The sequence below is a fragment of the Diadema setosum genome, chromosome 14, assembly GCF_964275005.1.
Source record: "Diadema setosum chromosome 14, eeDiaSeto1, whole genome shotgun sequence".
Classification (NCBI taxonomy): domain Eukaryota; kingdom Metazoa; phylum Echinodermata; class Echinoidea; order Diadematoida; family Diadematidae; genus Diadema; species Diadema setosum.
The window spans coordinates 7,095,802-7,118,552 of record NC_092698.1 but is presented as its reverse complement, the minus strand read 5'-3'; the positions used below and the strand labels follow the sequence as shown (position 1 = coordinate 7,118,552).

The 22,751-nt window shown below is 36.9% G+C and overlaps 1 protein-coding gene across 1 annotated transcript in view; it reads right to left on the bottom strand.

The window, feature by feature from the left end:
• The window catches only part of LOC140238036 (uncharacterized), an 89,238-nt gene that overhangs the window by 51,577 nt on the left and 14,910 nt on the right, over nt 1-22,751 (bottom strand). Inside the window, exons 2-3 of the mRNA XM_072317962.1 lie at nt 14,845-14,912; nt 13,045-13,120 (exon numbers count right to left, since the gene is read on the bottom strand). Coding sequence (XP_072174063.1) covers nt 13,045-13,120; nt 14,845-14,901 — 133 coding nt within the window. The 5' untranslated portion in view covers nt 14,902-14,912. The remainder of the gene's footprint in view (nt 1-13,044; nt 13,121-14,844; nt 14,913-22,751) is intronic.

Here is a 22,751-nt window from a genome sequence, read left to right as displayed (position 1 = left end):
AGAATAACAAGTTAATACAGCGGGTCATGATGTACAAGTCTCTTGAGCAAAAATGTGGCTGAACTCTAACCTCAGTCTAGAGGAAAGGTGTGTACTCTGACAAGGCTGCTATAGGTCTATGTTAGAACAGAAACAGAAACAAACAAAACAGGCATCAATATTGGGGAACATTCTCCTCAAAAGAAAACATAAGTGAGATCATACCTTCCTTGCCACAAACACTTGCAACACCAAGCACTGCTCAGGAATTATTAGTCATTTCAAGAAAAGGACAGGCATGATGGTTACCCACATACCTACACGAACGTATTGGCAAGATTAAGAGTACATGACATATTTCTTGCAAATGCTGATAAATCTTGGATAGATACATCAGTGAACAGCCAAACACAAAAAGAATACATGTGGTAAGTTTTGTAGGCGAACGAACACAAAATATGAAAACACAACACCTTTAAACAGAAGAAAAAAGTGAGCATGTCCTTTCTTATTACTAAGACTATCACCAGGATTATAGAGTTTTGCAAACTTCAACAGTTTCGTACAATCAGCTGCAATCAAAATGCAGAAACCTGAATCAATGTTGTTAGCTGTGACCATAGTAACAAAATTTACAGTGAATTTAAATGTTGCAGAGTGTTTTATGAAATAGGATCCTGGTTTCTTTTTAACGGAGAGTACAATTTGTAGTTAACATGACATTCTGAAGATACATTTTTATTGTAGTGGATTATTTTGACTACCAAAGCTACTATTTCACATCACAAGCAAAATCAAAATATTATGGCATTAGAAATGTATTAGATTGACTATTCACACATAGAAGATATGATTTGCACTCAATATTTATTACATTTTTATGTTAATACATGTCTCTACTCTGCAGCAAACTAATAATGCACACGATGCTAGTGTCTGCACATCAGGCAGAAATTTGAAAAAACTAGAAATGTCGCTATGGCGACTGATGCCTCCGCCATAATGCATGATTCTCCCAATAGGCGTATAGTACAATGTCTTTACAATGTGTGATCCATGACAGTTTCACATAACTGGCAAAATATTGAAATGACTGGTTTGTCAGAAATGTCTTGAACTGGGTTTGTTATAATTTTCTAAGAGGGCAGGTACACATATTTGGGGAATTTTGGGAAAGTTTATGCAATGAGTAATTTCCAAGGTACGAAGAAAGAGTGTGATGACGGTACAAAAGAGATTTTTTTTTTTTTTTTTTGGGGGGGGGGCATTGAAACCTGGCCTTTGACCCTTAACCTTTGACCTTCTGGCTGGAAATTTCCCGGAGAATCTCCATTAGGTAATGCATGTATTAAGTTTTGAAACTAATAATGCAAGCATTGCATATACTAGTATATGAGGGAAATAGTAAAATTTTGAGGAGTTGACCTTGACCTTTGACCCCTGACTATTGACCCATGACCCCTAAATTCCCTAGATAATCCCTGCCAGACAGTACATGCATATGTACCAAGTTCCACGAAGATACATTGAAGCATTTGAGAAAAAGTAATATTGCAACATTTTCACCTAACCTTTGACCTTTTGACCTTTGACCTTATGACATGAAACTCTCTCTGGAGAATCTTTACACAGTAGTACATGTCCACACCAAGTTTCAAGAAAATACCTTTGGGCATTGCATAGATATGGGGGAAATTGCAACATTTGTAGCATTTGACCTTGACCTTTTGACCTTTGACCTCTTGCCAATGTCACTAAAATCTACTCAACTAATTGTCCCATCATACATCATCCTTGGACCAAGTTTGGTGAAAGCTGCTTCATCCAGTTTTGAGTTATCACGTAAACAGATAAATTTTAGGATTTGACCTTGATCTTTGACCTTTGACCTCTGTCCGATTTCACTGAAAAACTAATCAAGTAATTGTCCCATCATACATCATCCTCCAACAAAGTTTGGTGAAATTTGCTCCATCCAGTCTTGAGTTATCGCGTAAACGGATACAATTTCATGATTTGACCTTGACCTTTGACCTTTGACCTTCAGCCGATTTCACCCAAAATCTAATCAATTAATTGCCCCATCATACTTCACACTTGGACCAAGTTTGGTAAAATTCCAGTAAATATTACTCAAGTTATCGCGTAAACGAAAGCGGACGGACGTACGTACGGACGTACGGACGGACGGACGGACAACCCGAAAACATAATGCCTCCGGCACCACTTCGTGGCGGAGGCATAAAAACAAAAATCCTGTGGATTTGTGCACTATGAAATATGAGTGTGAATTAAACAAAGGTAAACATGATTTTACGGTGGATGGAGCTGATTAAAGAAATACTTCTCTTACTTTTAAAAAAAAAAGTTTAAAGCTTTCTCCATTCTCAGTATATTCACATGCACACAGAAATGTCCCAGAGCATTTACAAAAGTTGAACTGACAGGGAACTATGAAAAAAAAAGGGGGGGGGGCATAAAGATGGTAGATGGTTTTAACCCTTTCTTTGCCAGTGAGTCAAATGTGCAAAAACTTCACAGAAATACCTACAGACAGGAAATTACTTGTACTGTGGCATGCAGAGGGTTAATCAAAGGTGACATAATCTTTGCTATGATTCCATTAAACTAAAATAGCATTTAAATGACACTCCAACAGATACATCCAACAGATACAATGGCTGTATACATATAATTGCAATGTACAACATTATCTCATTCACCATTCACACTTTGCAGGTTTGTAGTCTCCATATCAACCACACATGCAAACTTACGTGTACATGGAGATAAATACTGCATGGGAAATTCACAAGGCATAAAACATGTGAACATGAATCTTTTCATTCCTATGTCATACTTAGACAAAGGCTAGAGTACTGTAAAAGTGGAAATTTTTGTGCATTTCGTGTGACCAGACACTAGATCAAAAATAAAAGCACACAAACATTTAGGCTCGTCATACATATGTACCACTACGAAATGTCTTGATTCTGAAGAATTAAAAACACATGAAATTCATCTTACTCAGCAGGGTGCGAAAAGTAACTCCCACAAAAATACCCACTTTTACAGTGTACCACTCCACATCCCAGCTGAGTTTGATTTTCATACACTCATCAATCAATTTCTATTCTACAAAGGGTGTATCTCAAACACAGATTTTTAGGTGGCAAAAATAGGAATGGTGCATCGGTTTGAGGAAGGCCCCTTTTTGCGCCAGACATATTACTTCTGACTTCACCAAATCACAGAAAAAAAAAGTCTTCAATCATAAATAACACACTGAACCTATCATATAATGCAAGCAACAAAAACCGTCTACTACCATAATATTGATTGGGGCAATATACAAAACAGCACAATATTCACACAAAAACTGCATTATGATGAGAGAGATTCGGTCAGAAAGATACCACACCCTTCCATATTAAGTGGACCAGTAAAAAGGACAAACGTATTACGATGACTTGTGATGTTGAAGGGCATTGATGCAATGGCCATAATTCATAAAGGTGGTTCAAAGCTAGTCCATGGATTTTGCAAATTTCAACTGCATAAATGTGCATGACAAATTACATATGTCAAGTGACAGCCATCAATAAACACACGCTGGTATGGGCATGTGCAAGATACGCCTTCATAGTCCACGGACTATTACACTATTGATATGATTTCAGCTACCTTTGTGCATTTGGGCTGATATGACTATGATATGACTATGTACAGTGTGTAGTGCAGTTTGGAATTTATATCAGCAATTCATATTCAGGGGAGCCCCCTTGTTCTGATGTATGTCCAATCCACAGAAAACATTTTGCAATATTTGTATAGCTGACTGCAGTCTACAGTGTATGAAACAAACATTAGACTTGTAGAAAAGCAACAAATCAATACGTTATTTGTGCAATGTTGAAGAGTCAAGCATAGTTTAATATGTCAACCCAAACCCTTGTGAACAACATGACAAAATGGGTAAAAGAAGCTTGGTCAGGGATTATGTTGGCTCGCTTAATCATTGCATAATGTTGTGTCCAATGGATATTAACAAAACTGTATGCTCCATTAATATTACTATGTACTTGTGTGAAAACATGCACAATTGAATGTCTGTGCTACAGCACCCTTACTGCAATGACCGTGCATTCTAGTCTTTTCACAGAATGAAAGGAATTAGTTTAGAATGTGATTGATGATATGTGTGACATGCCTTCAAAAAGGAACAAATCATCCATAAACCAAGTGATTATTACTTCTTCTCTATGATGAAAGCAAAGCATTGGTTCCAGACATTTCATACTACATGCACATTCCCGGAAATGTTAGTCACTGGCACTGTGTCAGACAAAGATACATAATTTAACATGTCAGTGACTGGCATAATAGACAACAAACCACTTGAAATCCTTCAGTTTCATGGGTTGCAATGAAATATCAATCAAGAAGTGCGCTCAAGCTAAGCTGCTAATTTACAGATTTGGTGATCAAACAGGCAGGGGACAACCAGTGAGTGTGTCTACACTCCAAACATTCTGACACAAATGTTACCATGACCTCACTCACAACCTCAAAAGAGTACCGGTATACAGGGCTCGACCCTAACTTTATATGGTGCCCTGTTCAGGCTACTCAAATCTTTGAATTTTAAATTCTGGCGGCCAAAGAAAGAAATGGAGTAGCCTGAATTAATAGGAAATATGAAAATTTAAAATACTGAATTTTAGCCTTTTTAAAAATTTTGTGGCCCAACATCAATTCTTAGTGGCCCTGGGCCATCAGGCCTTTGCTTTAGAATGTCGAGCCCTGGTACAGTATAAAAAGCCTTAATAATGAGGTGGATTCCTTTGCGTACTGAAATTCTTCTGAAGGCTATACAGAGGGCTTGACACATTTTGTGAGGGTGACATTTTGGGTTCACAAGTAAAATTGAACAGATAGACAGACACACAGAGATAACTACACACACACACACATACACACAGAAACGCACAAACATAAAAGAAACGGATAAGCATGCCCTAGCCATGGACAAAATTAACACTAACTTTATACACCCAACACCTCCTCAACTTCAATCTGCAACAGAAATCAACAGACCCCTCATTGACAGGGAGGACTGGCCCTTAGGCAATTTCATTTCATCTCTTCAAAGACAAACTATGACAGTTCTGGTACATCTGTAAATAACTTGGCAAAAGTGTTGTCTGTTTTCACACATGCACTGTGGTTATTGAACTATAATAAGATCAACATACTATGGAAAATGAAATTGAACATCAAAAGTTATTTTGTAACCAGAACTGACAGCTTGCACTCTTAATGGTTATAGTGTTACATAAGAAAACAGAACTGTGGTTTATTTCTCTAATGCGACATCTACATGGTAGATCTGCAGTTCAAATTCTGAAGGATTGGGTGCAAGACACTGCTGAAAGAGAGGATGTAATCATAGAAACAACCCGAAAACATAATGACTCCACACCCCATGGGCCGGAGGCAAAGAAACGGGCAAGGAATATGATTGATGCATACCTCGAGGTTTAAGGAAGTCAGTGGATGGGATACACAGATTATGCATGAAAAGTGAGGATGGGGAATTTTTCTCTCTCGCTTGTAACAAGGAGCTACACTGTAACTGTGGACGGACACAGAGAGACATACAGAGTATGGACAGATGATAGAGCTATTCCAGATCTTCTGCAAATTGGCACTCGGAGCGAAATGGCTGCACATTCTCATGAACACCTCCCTATGTGTCAGTCTGCAACTGCGCTCATGTTGAATTCAGGGACAGGGACAAGATTACTTTTGCAGGCTTCAAGTTAGATTGGAATGCCAAACTTGGGATTTGAGATCATGCAACTAAAGTTGTATGGAAAACCAATGTGGCTTTCAACTCTTCACTCTCAACATCTGGTCTGATAGGTGAAAGGTGGCCCAATAGTCGCCTATTTGAGAGTAAAATTCGCATATAAAATACAAAAACAGAAACTCCTAACTGCAATGGAACAAGGAATATCACACAAATGATAGACATCATTTCAGACATACTTTAGGTTTGAGTATGGTCCATTTTCTTTCCTTCTTTCGTTTAAAGGATTATTTGTATAATAACAATCACTTATTGACTTCACAAGTGTGTGTCTGCCTTGGTATACAGCTGTAGTCTTATGCGACCTAAAGAGTGTATCTATGGAAACAAAATCATCCCAAAGGGCAAGATTGATCAAATGCATAAACATACACTTTGTAAATTCATAAGCAGTTGTTTAATCTTTAAAGTTTGATCACAATAAAAAAGTAACTTGGTGTATAGCTGTTTATATTCTGTAACAATTCTCTGTACCATTTAATTAGCTGACAACACACAGGCAATGACACAGGCAATGCAACAATCCAAAATGTAGGCAGCTCTCTTGTTTCTTTGCTAAATATTTGTCCATCTACGATTTTCCATACACTAAGATTTCCAGCAAATCATTCAGAGATATGTAGGCATTCTGACTAAAGAAGTTCAGTCCACTCCTCCCTCTGAGGTTAGAGGATTTTTCAATTTGGATTGTATCAGAAGAAGGTCTGGCAGGAAAAAAGAAATCAAAGATGATAATGTTGTAGTACAAGTGGAGCGTTCAATGGGAGAATATCAGACATTCGCTCAGTCATGTCTTGCATAAGATCTGGATTGTATGTTTATATGCAGGGTTTTTATAAACCTGTGCTGGATAGTGAACACACGTGACAGAGTCCTTGTCAAACTCAACATAAAATTGTTGAATACACGCAAATTTCCTCTCATGTCATAAAAGGGTGGTGTTCCTACATTAGTTTTCTGCAAAGAGATGTAACCAATAGATTGGGGATTAAATAGACTAAGGTTCATGGAGCAAGCATGCATTGTTAGTAATGTTTCTTCTGTATGATTCTTTTTTTCTTTGTACAGCAGAAAATAAAGTAAAAGTGATAAGATTACTGCAAATGAGTTTTCTTCCTACTAGTTTCAATAACACTGTAGAAGTCAGAAACACCCATATGAATAACTGAATTAATAAAGCACAATGCAAATGCCATACAGCATAACAAAAATAAATGTACAAGAAAAAGCTAACACCCGCACTACAGTTGGAAGGGAAACACATTAACTTTCAACCTTGTGAATGTTACTCAAGGGAATTCCAGTTGACACTGCTTGCTGATGCTGAAATCACAAAATGAAAATTGAAAAGGTACAAGCATTAACATTGACCTACGAAAAAAAAAAGGAAAGAAAGAAGCTTCTTCAAACACATCCAAGAAGAAGCTGTGATCTAAGTGTCATATAAATTCAGTATAAAGTACACATAAAAAACTATGCATTTATGATAAAAGGTAAATTACCTGAATCAAGAATTGGCAACAGGCAGAACATACATAAAATATAACACTGACAGATCAAATTTCGGAAAGATGAGAGCAATACCAATAAACTGTCAGTAACTTCCTCTTCTGACATATTGAAGACAGAGTTTGATTGACAACACCAAATATCACTCATGCTTTTATATGGTGTTTGCATGGCCTGGGGCCACTATTAACAACATCGCATTAAATACCAGTAAGGTGATCTTACAACATAACATACCTGTGAAACCAACAAAATAATTGAATATACACAAACACACACAAAAAGTGTAAAAATAGACAGCTGGGATGGGGGATAATGATGAATTAAATTTGATGCCACTATAAAAATATAGGATGCATTTGCACTGCAATTGTTTCAGTACCTTATCAAGAAAGAAAGCTGCAAACTTTACATGAGCCCCTCTGTCCACAGCATGGAACAATCACCCACACGCATGATCTCTCATTCAAAAACATTGCTTCCGGGAATAATATCTGCAGTTATTCTCATGTGAAAAATCTTGTGATACCAGTAATACAATGCTGGTTTAAATTCACACAAATTTTGTAAAAGAAAAAACAAAATTTGCAATTCAAGAGGCATTTTCTTAATAATTATAGTTGTATTGCATACACCATATTTTGCAGCACTTTATTTTAGTGTATTTCACCTGTCAAACAATATTCAAATTAGCAACTTAAGAAAATACTGCTTCCTGTAACAAACATGCATTGCATATTGTTTGTAAGTTGGAAAATCAACTTTTTCCTTGAAGAGTGATAATACTTTTTTCTCTTTCCATAAATATGGTCTTAAACTTGGGCAATTCCACGCCAAAGTGGACATGACATCTAAAATTTCAAATTCATATTTCCCACGCAATTTTGGTATCAAATGAAAGCTTAAAGTGTGAATTTTATTGATTTGAGTAAAAATGTTTAGTATTATAACATATTCGGGGTCAATTTTTCAATTGTTTAACTAACCTTATTAATTTTCAAAAATGCATAAATTATAATACAAATGTAGCATGGCCTGTATTCAATATTTGAGAAATAAATGTTATGAATTGTTATATTTAGAACTTAGTAATTATGAAAGAAACAGTTCATTTAATATTTTTACGGTTTCCATGATTTGTAACGCTTCAGTGACTTCCTAAAGGTGACCTTGTATTTTGTCCTTCCGTTACCACAAAAAGAGGTCTTTTTAATATTTTATGAAAAATAGTAATATAAAAACCATAAAATTTTCAGTGTAAAGCAAGTTTAGGTAGGCCTATAACTTGGCACCCATCCATCCACGAAACCCCTCCTCTTTGAATAATTATAAATAAATTAAAAATGTCCTTCCGTTACCGAAGCTGGTAACGGAAGGACAAAGGTGTGGTAACTGAAGGACTTAGAGTCTGTTTTTAGCTATTTAATATCCCTAAGATGAGAACACAAATGTGTCAGAACCTACTCTAAGTACCCTTGACTAAATTCAAATAACAAATGAAGCGACACCTCTTTCCTGAATGCAAGTCGACCCAAAATTGGCTCAATTTTGTAATTTTGTGTACAAACCCTATGGGAAATAGTGCTCTTTCATAAAACTCATAAAAATCTGATAATTTTTTTTCTTTCGATCACTTTGATTACTTGACTTTCGCTTAACTATGTTTAAAAAGTGGTCTGCAACAATTTTCTTTGGAAAAAAACCACTTAAACAACAAAAGGGAAAAAACAAAGAAATACAAAAGAAATTCAAGAAACAATAAAAAATAAAAGAATTGAGATTGATTTTGCAATTTTTTATCACTACATTTGTTTAATACCTCAAAATGAAGATCCACACCAAGAAATGTCCATAAATTGCTTCACATTAGTATTCTATGGGCTAAAATGTAATTTATTGAATAAATTTGCATAATCAATTCATATGATTAGGAATTAGCAGTATTTTGAACAATCTAACTATGGTCTCGTGTAGATTACTCTCCAGGGTGATGTGTGCAGATTTTAATCATGATTTATTTACGGGGGATTAAGCAAAAGAAAGAAAAAATATCACATTGGACTACAAGGATTAACATTAAAGTTGGAAATAACATCCTTCACTGTATGCACACGAAGCTCTTTGTCCTTCCGTTACCACACATTTAATGAAAACATTGTGCTGTAATTAAAAAACCAGGTGACATGTTTCAAAGTTGAATACATAAAAGTAAAGCTAAAACTATTCGGATCAAACTGTATACCTGCCACATATGAAAAAAATTATTAACCTTAGAGAGGTTTAATAAAAACTAACCATAACCCATCTTCCCCATACACTTTACACAGACGATCTGCATGTCCTTCCGTTACCGTCCTTCCGTTACCACACACACATGGACATTATGTGGTGTAATTAAAAAATAAATAAACATATTTGAAAGTCAAATATATTCCATTATAGCTAAAACTATGGCAATTAAACTGTATACCAACAAATTAAAATAGCTCCATAAACTTCACAGAGTTTTGATAAAAACTAATTTGCCTGAAAACCCATGTCCATTTTGATGTCCTTCCGTTACCGACCTCATTAATATGCATATTTCATTACTCTTTAGCAGGTATGACAAAAATTTTGGTGGAAATTATAGTCTTTGGCTCTGGTAATACATCTCTGTAGTTTGAAATGCTGTATCCATCAAACTTTTCTTAGAGTACTTTTTTAAACTGTGAAAATTCTGTCTGAATGTCCTTCCGTTACCGTGGAATTGCCCAATACCAATTTAAATACTTATGAAGAATCTGTTTTACATTCCACCTCATTAAATATCAGACTTTCAAAATAAAAGGTATGTGCAATATAAACTGTTCTGTTAGCTCAGGTAAACAAAGTATAAATCAATGCTATACTTATGTTCATAACCTTTTATGTGCTAAGATATATATTCATCAACCCTGCACTGCAAAAATCTGTGATTTAAACTCTGGATGAGTAGCTTGAATACAATGTGTAGGCCTATTGCAACAAGCATAGCAGTTTCTGGTGTACACTGTAAGTGACAGATTATTATGTGTTGCCTGTTGTATAAACTTTTGCACTAAATGTCTACCAGACTTAAAAAAAAAACAAAAAACAAAAGAAACAAAATGATTCTTGAAACTACACTAAACATTGCAATACAAATGATGTGATGTAAATGATGAAGCATGGTGTATAATGTGCTTCGTGATTCAAAATCACACACACGAACTTCCAACAGAGATAGCCCCACAAAAGGAGGAGCAGCTTTTAAAAGATAAATCAAGTTTAAAAGGAATTAGGCCTACTTCTTCTTCTTCCTGCAATCTTTTCATAACATTAATGGAAATAAATTTGATCAAATACGTAGGATCCTGGGTGAGTTCCATCAATGCTGACTACAAAGAAATGGTAATAATGAATGCAGTCAATTGAAAAACAAATGACCTACTGACACTGCATGAGACATAAGGAACTGTAAAATAGTCACAATTTGGATGCACGTAATTGCTTTTAAACTGGATAATAGCATGAGTATAAATGATTTGTCATCTTGTCACCTCTTAAAACCCTTTAAAATGTCAAAGCTGGTTATAATGTTGAAACTGGATCAGTAAACTGATGAGTAAATTAAAAGTCATGTGCACAGCAACAAAGCTTTGGAAGAAACCCATCTGGACGTCCTATGACTTTGGTGATTGTATACACATTATATGCGCATGCTCAACTATGATGATTGAGGGTATGGAAGTAGAAGATTTCGATTTCTACTATTGCACCCGATGTCCATTCGTGGTCCATTCATAAATGCAGTGTGTAGGTTCGGAATTCACCATGCAGTTAATCCTTAAGTGGAATATTGGCAACATCATAAATATGAGAATGGTCGTAAAATCTAAGGTGATGCAGGCCATTACAGATGCCCCTAGCATGCAATACCCTGTCTGTCATCTGTGTGTGTTGGTTGGGGGGGGGGGGGGGGGACACAGACATAGAAGCATATATTATCCAAACCCACCTAATGCACTAACCAGCAAAATGAAGGAAGAATGTGGTTTGTGAATGGTGATAGTTATCGCAAATGAGCAATATGCATGCTTCCTGTAAATACTGCACATGTAAAATGCAAATCTGCACAGACACTCGCCCCTAGCATTGGTGCCTGATCTTCTCTGCCCCACTGGGCTGTCCGAACTGATCAGGCGAAGCTGGCATCAGCTTCTCCTACCACGGCCTCATGAGGGTGATGTAAAGGTCACCGTCAGGAAACGTTAAACAACCAATTCATTACCCCCATGCACACAGTGACACGCACACAGTCCAGTTACATTCAGAAGTGAGAGATGTGAAATGGCAGTGACAATGATTCAGAACATGACCTAGATTTGATACAGCCTGTACTCTACAGATGATACATCAAGGTATATCCCCATTAAAAAAAAAAAAAAAAAAACACTATCCGACATGTAGCCGCTCAAGAGTACAAATCATAGATGTGAACAATACCATGCCGTAATTACAAACTAAACTAGGGACCTCTAAGCTGGATCCTCTTGGCAGTTTCCTTTTCTTTTCTTTCTTTTTTTTTTTTTTTTTGTTTACTTCCATTTACTGCATAGCTTTAAAAACGACATGCTTCAAAATATCATGAACTTATTTACTTTGGTAATTAGATGATCTGATAAATAACTGCCTGTGCCACATTGAAATCTCTCAAGACTCGATTAGTCCACGGAAATATGTTTTTACTGTGTCTATGAGACTTTGTAAATTATATACTTTTTGCCAACCACGCACATGAGACATTTATCTTTGGTGGCTCAAGCCTGGAAGCTCTGATAATGGTCATCCCACAGGGCTTTCTTCCTATCATTGCCACCAATGCTAAATAAAAGCACAAATTATTCAGACCAAGATATTAACATCTCATCCATAAGTTTGCTTTTTGACAAAGAAAAGAAAAGACTTTGAATTCACACTGAAAATTAATATTAACACATAATGAAGGGTAGGTATGACATTTACATCAGCAAATTTTGTGCATCACGGTGGCTTTTACAAACACATGTATCACTGATATCATCCAATAAACTTGTAATGAATACCAGCACATTTTTTTTTTCTGTAATCTACTTTCGGATCAATGGTTTGATAATGAATTCCTTGAAAATTTCAACACTGCTGCTTCATAAATGTCCTTAACCCATCTAACTTCTTCAGATGCAACCAGCACTCACCATCACCTTTTTGTCATCTCACACATTATTACAAGAAGCACTGGTTAGCTCCACCAGTCCATAACACATCCAACGATCCATGTAAGCTCCAGCGGGAGAAATCAAGGCTCCAAAGCCAAATCCATGCATACATGTGATTCTGATAGTAAAAATGATGGCTTCTTACCTCAAACGATCGAAGATTTACGTAGCAACAAAGCAAGAATGTGTACTTTGACAATGGCGTGATGAAAAACTGAACTAAAGCAAACGACCAAGCTCACTGAACACATAGAGCACAATGTATGTTTTTAAGTAGCTAAACTATGGGCTGATAAAGGTCATTTTTATGACAACAAAAGTTAACACAAACAATCACACAGGCAAATAAACAATTATCTAAGCTTTTCTTCTCTGGGAAATCACCCTGGGCATATTTCCAACACCACCTGGATCAGTGAGCATTACCTTTGGTATCTGCACCAATGTTTAACTGCGGCTTCCCTCGGATCCCGTCTGATTGGCCAGAAAGATGATCTCCAGTCTAGTGGGGAGAAAGTGGAAACTGTGTTAACCCTTACAGTCCACATTTTATTTCTGTAGTGCGAATTTAACATTGAGGGGAAAAATCCTGTCACATCAATTATGCAGTGAATTCAAATTCTAAATTAATCTAACTAAATTTAACTAAATTCGAAATTACAAATAGCAGTAACAATACGGCATGGAAGCAGAAATCACAGCGTAAAGATGCAGCATCATCATAAAGATTTACTTTTTTTTTTTCTCCATGAATTTGTATTCAACATGAACCAGCAAATGTGAGTGTCCACATAATATGGGTTGCTCTAATTGCCAGCTTGCACTTCAGCAGCAACTGGTCGGAAACTAGCGATGAGAGAAAAATATATATTATCATCAAGAATGTCTACTTCAGTTCCTGCATGGAAGAAGTTTGAGAGCCACTAAACTGAACTGGTATTGAAAGTGAGGTATCATATTGCATTTAAACAATCTATGCTACATAGGTGATAAATATACTGCCTATGACTTGTTTGACAAACAGATTATCAAGAAAACTATGCAGGGCAGGAAATTCTTGAATCTGAAGTGAACATGATCTAGAAGGTTTCTTATTGTCCTAAATACTACACTGCATTAATGATGCGCTATTCATATGTTAAAAGCAATAGCATCTCTCCAAGAATGAAATTATTCAATATATATAAATTCAAATAATATGCACAGAAATATACAAGATGAATATAAAACATATCATTTTTGCAATGCATGTCATCCAGTTTTGGATCTGTGTCTTTACAGCTTGGTAACTCGAGACCCGCAAGAACTCTTTGGACATCAGCAAAGACAACAAAAGATCTAATGCTTGTTTCATTTAATCATTACAGAAGGTTCACATTATATTTGTGTGTATTGTGAAGCTACATATAACTTTCTTTTTTTAAGGCCAATTGCTTTACGATGCATTTTCCAAATTTTAGTATCAATGTTTGTGTTTATAGTTTATTCTTATGGCAAGGTGGATAAGGGGGAGCTACTTTTAGGTCTTTGATGTAATATTGATCCATTTTGTGTTCCTAGTATGTCACTTAATGCTACCTATCCATCATTCATACCATTTTAGGACATATGTTGTATCGGGCATAAAAGCAAACCCATTTCTGATGCTTTTGTGCCATTATTCAGAACTGATGTACATCTTAAATATGAAGGGAGATCTGCAATAAAGCTAATAAGCAGATTGCTGTATATTATGGATCAAAGTAGGAGCATGGTATGCATGACCCACATGTAGAAGCTGATCAGCAATCTACATGTAACTTTCTTGTTTAGGAAGTGGTATTACTTCTGAGTCAAGTCTGATCAAAGATTTGCCCTACAGTTTCTAGGTTTAGTACCATCATTTTGATTTGACATAAAACAACTCACATATCTCTAAAATAACATCAAACAAAAACATGAAGCATGAATTATGAACATATATACAATGAAGGTGTACATGACTGTACATTTGTACGTACATGTACTATGCACATATGTCATGTATAGGCCTACATAGTACAAGTATTTGTTTATACATTCCACTGGAAATTTGGCATAAGCACTTTTTTTCGACAGATAATTGCTTCATCATATGAAGAAGTATGTAAATTAAGATCATTCAACATCAAATTTTTACAATATTCATGTCATTCTTAATGAAAGTGGATAATTCCTTCATTTGACAGTTTGCTTACATGCACTTACCTTGTTCACGGGGACTGTGGTGTCTGATCCTTTTTTGGCTCGCAGTCTACTGGCCATGGTGTGGTCAGCTGTAAGAGGAAGAGGGAGCAGCAGACACACAAAAAAAAGAAACATAACTTAATGGCTTCCACTGTACTAAATGCAGCACGACGCCACAAGACAAATCTTTATCTACGTACGGCATTTTAGCAGCGCATCATACATGCATATTATGTCCACTTGATTTCCATGTGCAATATCAGAGCAAATTTAATTAAACAAAGGCTAATGTATTGATTTCCCCATAGGCTACTCTAGTAAAGTGGCCATGCAATAATAAACTGTGTTTTGTCTCGACTGTTGCCATGCCTTTGCTTGCTACATGTGTAAAGCTACATAAAATAATGTTTTTATACTGTAAGCACAAGTCACAACTTAGTGCAGAATCTACTTCATATTCTAGTACAGCTGTAACTGCTTTTACAGGCCTCTATGCCCTTTCTAGATATACCAGTATTGATTTAACATAGATAACAATCATCATACTGGATGGCTTTATTTCATGGGATACCACGGAATATTGCACTTGTTAAGGCCAATATTCCCTGGTTCTCCAGTATTGAACTGTTCATCAATAATGGTACGTGCTTCGACTAACATTACCAACAGTACAAAATAGCACTGCTAGACAGCAGGCCGACATGTGTACATGTAGTGCACAAATCCAATAGAAAGTATCATGAAAATGAATTCAACATTACTGAAAACGACATTTGAGAAGTCACATTTTATGAACTCGCTAGAAAATACTATCATGTGAGAAAAGGCCTAGTTGTTTCTAAAACGGCATCTCATCTTTAGATCTATCAGTCATTCAATGCACAACAAAAACAAAAGTAATTCCAAACTTTTCTATCAAGTAAGCATTGCAAGTGGGAGCTACAAGAGCTATCAATTTGTATTCTGGTCTTGTCATTGTACAACCGCATGCGCACCAGTTCAGCTACCACAGAAGCCTCTGTTACTAGAGGCACACATGTAGCAGACAGGTCATGTATTGAGTGGGAGCCTAGAATCCATTACCCTGGGGAAAGCAAGCTTTCAGCTAATTGAATGGAAATTTACTCTTACTTAGATTTCATTTGGCTGCCTAACTAGGAGAATGAAGGCACAGGCAGGCAATTTATTGTAGCTACAGGTGAAACTCAGGAACATGTACCCTATGCGGAAATTATGATGTTGGCAGAAAAAGCATAAAAGTCTCTACAGCGGCACAATATACATGGCCACAGTAAAACTGAATGGTAATAACCAATCTATTGTTTCAGTCCAGTTTCAGTCTGCTTAATTTTTTTTTCCTGCGCAGTGACATGGCCTCCCAATTGACTCACAGCAGAGTTGAAAATGCAACTCGAGAAATGCGATCTTAAGGGGATGGCAAACGCATTTCAAAAGTGGGAACTGAAAAGCATTTCAAACAAGGGAAAGTTGATAAACGCAGCTTATGATGGAAAGTCTGCCATAAGAAACAGGTCACATGTAGTTTGCATTTATAAAGTTTGTATCATGACACTGCACTATACTGTTTTCTAGTGCAGCATGTAATTCACAATGCTTTATATATCATAATGAACTACAACGGGCAAGCTAACAGTGCGCTTTTGTCTACTCAACTCATTCTAGATTATGCGTGATTGTATGGGTGTACACTTTACATCATGTCATAAGTCTGTACATGATTGGAGCATGTAGAAACAATAAGAACAGCAGGCCTGATTTGTGAAGTTATCGAAACTAGGATACATGCAATGACTGCAAAATATGACTTTCACATGGACAATAGCAATAGCTTTAAGTTTCACATCAAGCAAATCAAATGAAACACAAATCATAATTCAAATATGTTTTTTGTGAACATTATCACAGCAGATTTGGAGCAGATTCCAAATACATGGAGGTCTGTGACTACTTCAGGAGGCATTACAGAAATGCAATATCAGTTCTACTTTTCTGCATTTCGCTTCAGGGTGAAAGGCAAAGTGGAATGAGAGGTTAAATGTCATCCATCTTTCAGCACTTGGCAAGTCAGAAAAGCGTGTATTTCCTTAAATACACATGTATCATTTTTAATACCGGTAGTCATTTTGATTTTTAGGACAGCTTCTCTTGATGTTGTTAAATACGATGTGGCATTGCAATCATTGTCAACTTGTTTTCATGCTCGCTGAAATATTAGGAGAGACCTCAAGGCTACCTAGGGAAGACTTTTTTGTTTATCTGTCTTTGCTTAAAGGACAAGTCCACCTTCATAGACATGTGGATTGAGTGAATGCAGAAATATTAATAGAACACATCAGCAAGACTTTGAGGAAAATCAGACAATCCGTTTAAAAGTTATGAATTGTTGAAGTTTCTACTCTGTCACTGCTGGGTGAGAAGACTAACTACAGCTTGTGATGTCACATGTGTACCACGATATAAAAAAAATAAATAAAATTCAAGATATTGTTACTTTTCTCACATAATAAAAGAATGCTCGACTTCCCTCTTTTAGAAGGCAAGGGGGAATAATATTACTCTCAGCATAAGTCAGTGACGAGTGGAGGAAATGTGTACTTTTTTCAAAAAGTAAAATTTTGTGAAGTTTTCTTTATATTTTCCTCACACAATGTAATAGTCTTCTCATTCAGCAGTGACTGTGCACTTACTTTAAAAATTCATAACTTTTGAACGGATTGTCCGATTTTCCTGAAACTTTCACAGATGTGTTCTTCTAATATTGTTGCATCCACTCAATCTACATATTTATGAAGGTGGACTTGTCCTACAATGGCATTTATGGAATTTATCAAGTATATATTCCAGGCACAACTTTTGTTTGTTTTTGCTTTCAAAGATATGAATATGGTCAATGCTTATAACAAAAAACAAAACAAAAAAATGGGACCACTGTACTGAAACTGTTGAGGGAGCTTTTGTTTACGGATGGAAGTGCTGCATGGCATGAAGTGCTGAAGAGTCAAGTGGTTGTGCTTGCACAACCTACAGTCTAATCCCTATCACTTGCACAATGACACCACAGGCAAAATGCTAGGCAAAAAAAAGAAAAAGAAAACTCTAGGCCTATTCCCTCACGTTGTCCTGCCTAAGATTTTTATCTGTGCATATCAATATGCATAAATATGGAATAAGGTAGGCTACCATTTTGACAGGCCATGTAAATTGTTGATTATGTTGATGAATGATTGAGCAATTAAATGTGGCAATTCTGACAAACAGACATGAATGATAAAGTGTAGAACTACACAACCTTGCAATTTGACATGGCGATGAATACAGATAGTAAGCAAATAATCAACGTCGGTGAAGGTGACAGGACAAACTATCACTTCCGAGGCGATCTGGATGTAGCTATCTTTCCGAAGCGCAGCTGAGGAAAGATAGCGTACACATTCAGATCGCCGAGGAAGTGATAGTTTGTCTCATTGCCTGAAACCAAAAGTTGATTATTTGCTTTATATTCCACATCTAGGGTCCTAGATATTCCCATTTTATTCCACATCTGAAACTGTTTTAAATGTATCCTCAGGGCTTAGGCTACGTAGTTCACTTTAGACGTATGCGCGTAGATGACAAAACAATGAATTTGCTCCGCGCCCCTCGCGTGGCACCGAAATAAAAGTGCGTTGCACTGTGGTCTATCACTTGACCCAGGTCAAATGATAGACCACAGTGCAACGCACTTTTATTTCGCGCGTACTCAAAATTGTAAGTTATATCACGCGTTAGGACTGTGTGGACTAAGTGATCAACGAAACAAAATGACTATCATCATAGAGTGTAACGAACTTTTCTTCTCAGGTGATGTGATGGGCAAAACTATGCTTTGTCACGTGATCATCTCTTGACCAATCCTATACCAAGATTCTCAGTATGTGGAATATAATCAGAATTATAAACTCCAGTTTGAAATCTACAATTCCCACTATAAGCCGTGACCCTCATCACTTTGGTTCCAGATTTTAGAAAAGTACACTACGCGCAATAAGAAACGCCTCCGTCAATTTCGTTTTCCAACGAAAGTTCGTTATCGATCGAGTAGCAACGAAATCTGGACGAAATTTGGACGAAATTTCGTTATCGATCCATTAGCAACGATTCTGACGCTTTGTGGACGCTTTGTGGACGCATTTCACGCACGACCGCCCGCTCAATTCCGTTCGGCAAATGCGTTGCTCGTTCGGAAAATGCGTGTTCGGAGCTCGGCAGTTTTGTCCAAATTTCGTTAGAAGCGTCCGTGATCCAAGGCGCACATGGAATACAGTACACACGTGTGTGTGTACAGTAGTGGCCACATCCACAGCCGCTAGCCGGCAAGAATCACTGCAAGATTAGACTCAACAAGTAGCACAGCGGGCGGGAATGAGAACAGTAGACAGGCGTGGAATTCACCTGATACACATAATAATATTAAAAATGGTAACATGTATACATATATCGATGCCGTTTTCATTGAAGCAATTTGTAAAAGTTTTAGTTTCCCTTACCCTAGCTGTAAGTACGGCACCGTTAGCAGATTATTCACTGCATTTAGTGAAAGTCACCTGATTCATCACATGGTGGTATGCGGGCTGCATGTAACCAGGGAATGTGCACGTATGGGAAAGGCGAGTGCGCCGTATGTGTGTCGCCATTGCTATGGCATGGCTCGCTCGGCTGAACGAAACAGAGATGTTATACGATGTAGTAGTTCACGTGTTTTGTTTTGTTTTTTACAAGCAGAAAATAAACAACTGTTGATCATGAAATAGACTAAATTACCAATCAGAGATCATTCGGGTTCATAGTATTTAAGAGAAATCACGCAATTTTGGCGAGGGTGAACCCACAGGAACCCACAGGAACCTTATCGTAGAATGCCGACCAAAAAGAAAATGGTTTCACTAAAATTGCGTGTACGTAAAATCCATTTGAGTATAGAAAGAAAATTAACCCCCAAAAAGAGGAAAAAAGAAATTAGAAGGATTTGTTCGCCGTTATTTGGTCATTAAATATATTTTCTTTCTTCAGCAATTGCGCGTTACATTGCCCGTTTTTTTTTTTTTATTGAATCAGGGCCCTGTTGCATGAAACCCTTACCGCTGGACTTACCGCTCCTTTCTAGCGGTAAGTCTTCAAATCAGCGGTAAATTTTATAATCCTTGATGCTGATTGGCTGTGATGCCTAATTTTGACGGTAGTTACCATTGAAATTCAATCGTAAGTTTTATGCAACGGGCCCCAGAAAAGCAAAAAAAAAAAAAAAAAATATTCAAAACAAGACAATTTGTACGTTTAATTCTTAGTTTGATCAAGGAGGTATACCTCCTTGGTTTGATATCGTTTATTTCTTTATTGGAAAGAGAGATAATTCAGACGGTACGTGGAATTTTCAAAGCGACTAATTCAGATTTCTGATTCTTACTTTGACTTGGCTCTTTCTTTCTTTCTTTCTTTCTTTCTTTTTTCTTTTTTTTTTTGGGGGGGGGGGGGGAGGGTGGGGGGTTGAGGGTCATGTTCGTTGTACCCATGCACCCATAAGGTTCGTTAGTATGAAAATGAAACATTCAGATACACGCGACTTCCCTACACGAAAAATAGATGTTCGTAAATGTGATAGTCAAATTATGATTCATAATCCGAAAATGCACGAATGTTTGTGATTGGATAGGTGCGTTATTGTCGGATTAGCAAACCTTCGGAGTACTGTAGTATCGAGCCTGTTGTATTCACGGATAAACGAACTTTTGGAATAATGAATTTTATATTCAGAGCAAGACAATAAGTTTAATTCTTATTATAGTTTGACATCGTTTATTTCCTAGTTGTGAAGCGGGAAGCGAGAGATAATTCTGAAAAGAAGTATACAGACGGAACATGAAATATTCAAAGCAGCTATGAGATTAAATCTTAAGTTGTTTGTTTGTTTGCTTGCTTGTTTGTTGTTATGCTCAAGTGTTGTTGTAATTATATATACATTTTTATTTTTATTTTTTTTTAGGGGGGAGGCATTTTTGTAGTACCCACTGCACGTAAAGTTCGCTGATGCGAAAGTGATAAAATATTCCGTAACACGCAAATTCCCTACACCATAGATGTTCGTACCTAGTGTGAAAATAAAATGTATTACTATTATTTTTTTTTTCCCCATTGTTCGATTAGCAAACCTTCGGAGTGTCAATCCTTTCGTTTTCGGATAAACGAACTTCCTTAACTCACAACACCACTTTCAGAGTAACAAACTAGTCATTATTTTATTCGGGCATTGAGAATACACGTAGTTCAGGAAAATCTTTAAGGCAAGAATTACGATGGATTCTTAGTTTGAAATCATTTTATTGATTTCCGTGCTGTTCATTATTCCGAAAAAGAAAACGGGTGCGCTATTCCGATGGTTACGGCGTTATTTCGAATCCGAAACATGCATATTCCTTGTGCCTATCCATGTTTGTTGATTCGAAAATGTAATCATGCTGCGGGTAATTGCTATAGGGCCATATATTGTTTTATTTCTGTCTATTGTTATATTATTATTATTATTATTATTATTATTGTTATTATTATTACTATTATTATTATTATCTTTAACATTATTAACCAATATTTTGATTAACGAGCATTTTGTTGGCTTTTTTTTTGGGGGGGGGGGCATTGCCCGATTAGCAAACTTTCGGAGTGTCAATCCTTTTGTTTTCGGATGAACGAACTTCCTTTCCTCAGAAGAAGAAATCAGAGTAACAAACTAGTCATTATTTTATTCGGGCATTGGGAATAGTTCAGGAAAGAAATAGAAGGGAGGAATCCGAAACACGCATATTCCGTGTGCTTATTTATACGTCATGTTTATTGATATGCTGCGGCTAAGGGCCTATTGGAGGTCGTTATACCTCTCGTTTGGTGTACGATTTCTTTCGTTTCATATCACTTTATTTGCTCCCTTCATATTCTTAATCTAAAGGTAATTCTTTCAATTTCGTAACGGCGATTTCCCGCTTTGCTGCAGTATTTCGAAGGGTGTTTGATGCCAGCCGCTTCGGTGTGCTCTGTGGTGATGTTTATGTAGTTGTCGGGGAGGTTGTTGATACTTTGTCTGTTGACATTTATTTTCGTACAGGCAGGGGCGGATCCAGGAATTCTGTACAGGAGGGGGGAGGGGCGCAACTAATATTTCTGGTGCCACTTCCGGGTTTCACTTCTATTTTTTTTTTCACGATAAATAAAGGGGGCGTGCGCCTCATGCGCCCCCTCTGGATCTGCCACTGCTACGTGTTTATCTCGAGTGATGGTGATCGTGTTTCTAAATGTTTATAAAAAAAGGACAACATTATCTGAGTGATGCCTGATGATAGTGGAGGTGATGATAATCAACGATGCTGATGTAAAAGACGGTTTGCTGTGGATGCTGAGCGTTTATACGTGCCCTTCGTTTATTTAAATAAGTTTTCCCTCTTTTACTCTTCTTTCCCCTCCCAAGAATGATAAAAAAAGAAAATACTGTACCTACACCTCACAACAAAAGGAACCACGTGTGAACAACTATCGTTAAGTTCAATCGAAACGTTCATTATTAGCAAAGAATAAGGGGAAAACACGAGTGACGGAAAATGATAGAAGCGACGAGATTGTCTTCTTGTGTATAATGCGGTCTCTTGGGATTGGAAAAACCCCACCCTCGGATCCCTTTGTGGAAATTTCCACAAAACCAGGTGCGTGCCAGACCCCAGGTGCCAGACGAAAGAATGCGCGCACTGGTGTAGTATATCGATCGAAGAACTCGCTGGTGAGTTGAGTTAAAGGAATTTCGCCTTTCTTTAGGCGCATACATCGAACAGTCGATTATTGCGTACTTGATCTAAGTACAATGTATTTATATGTTCCCGAGCTGTAAA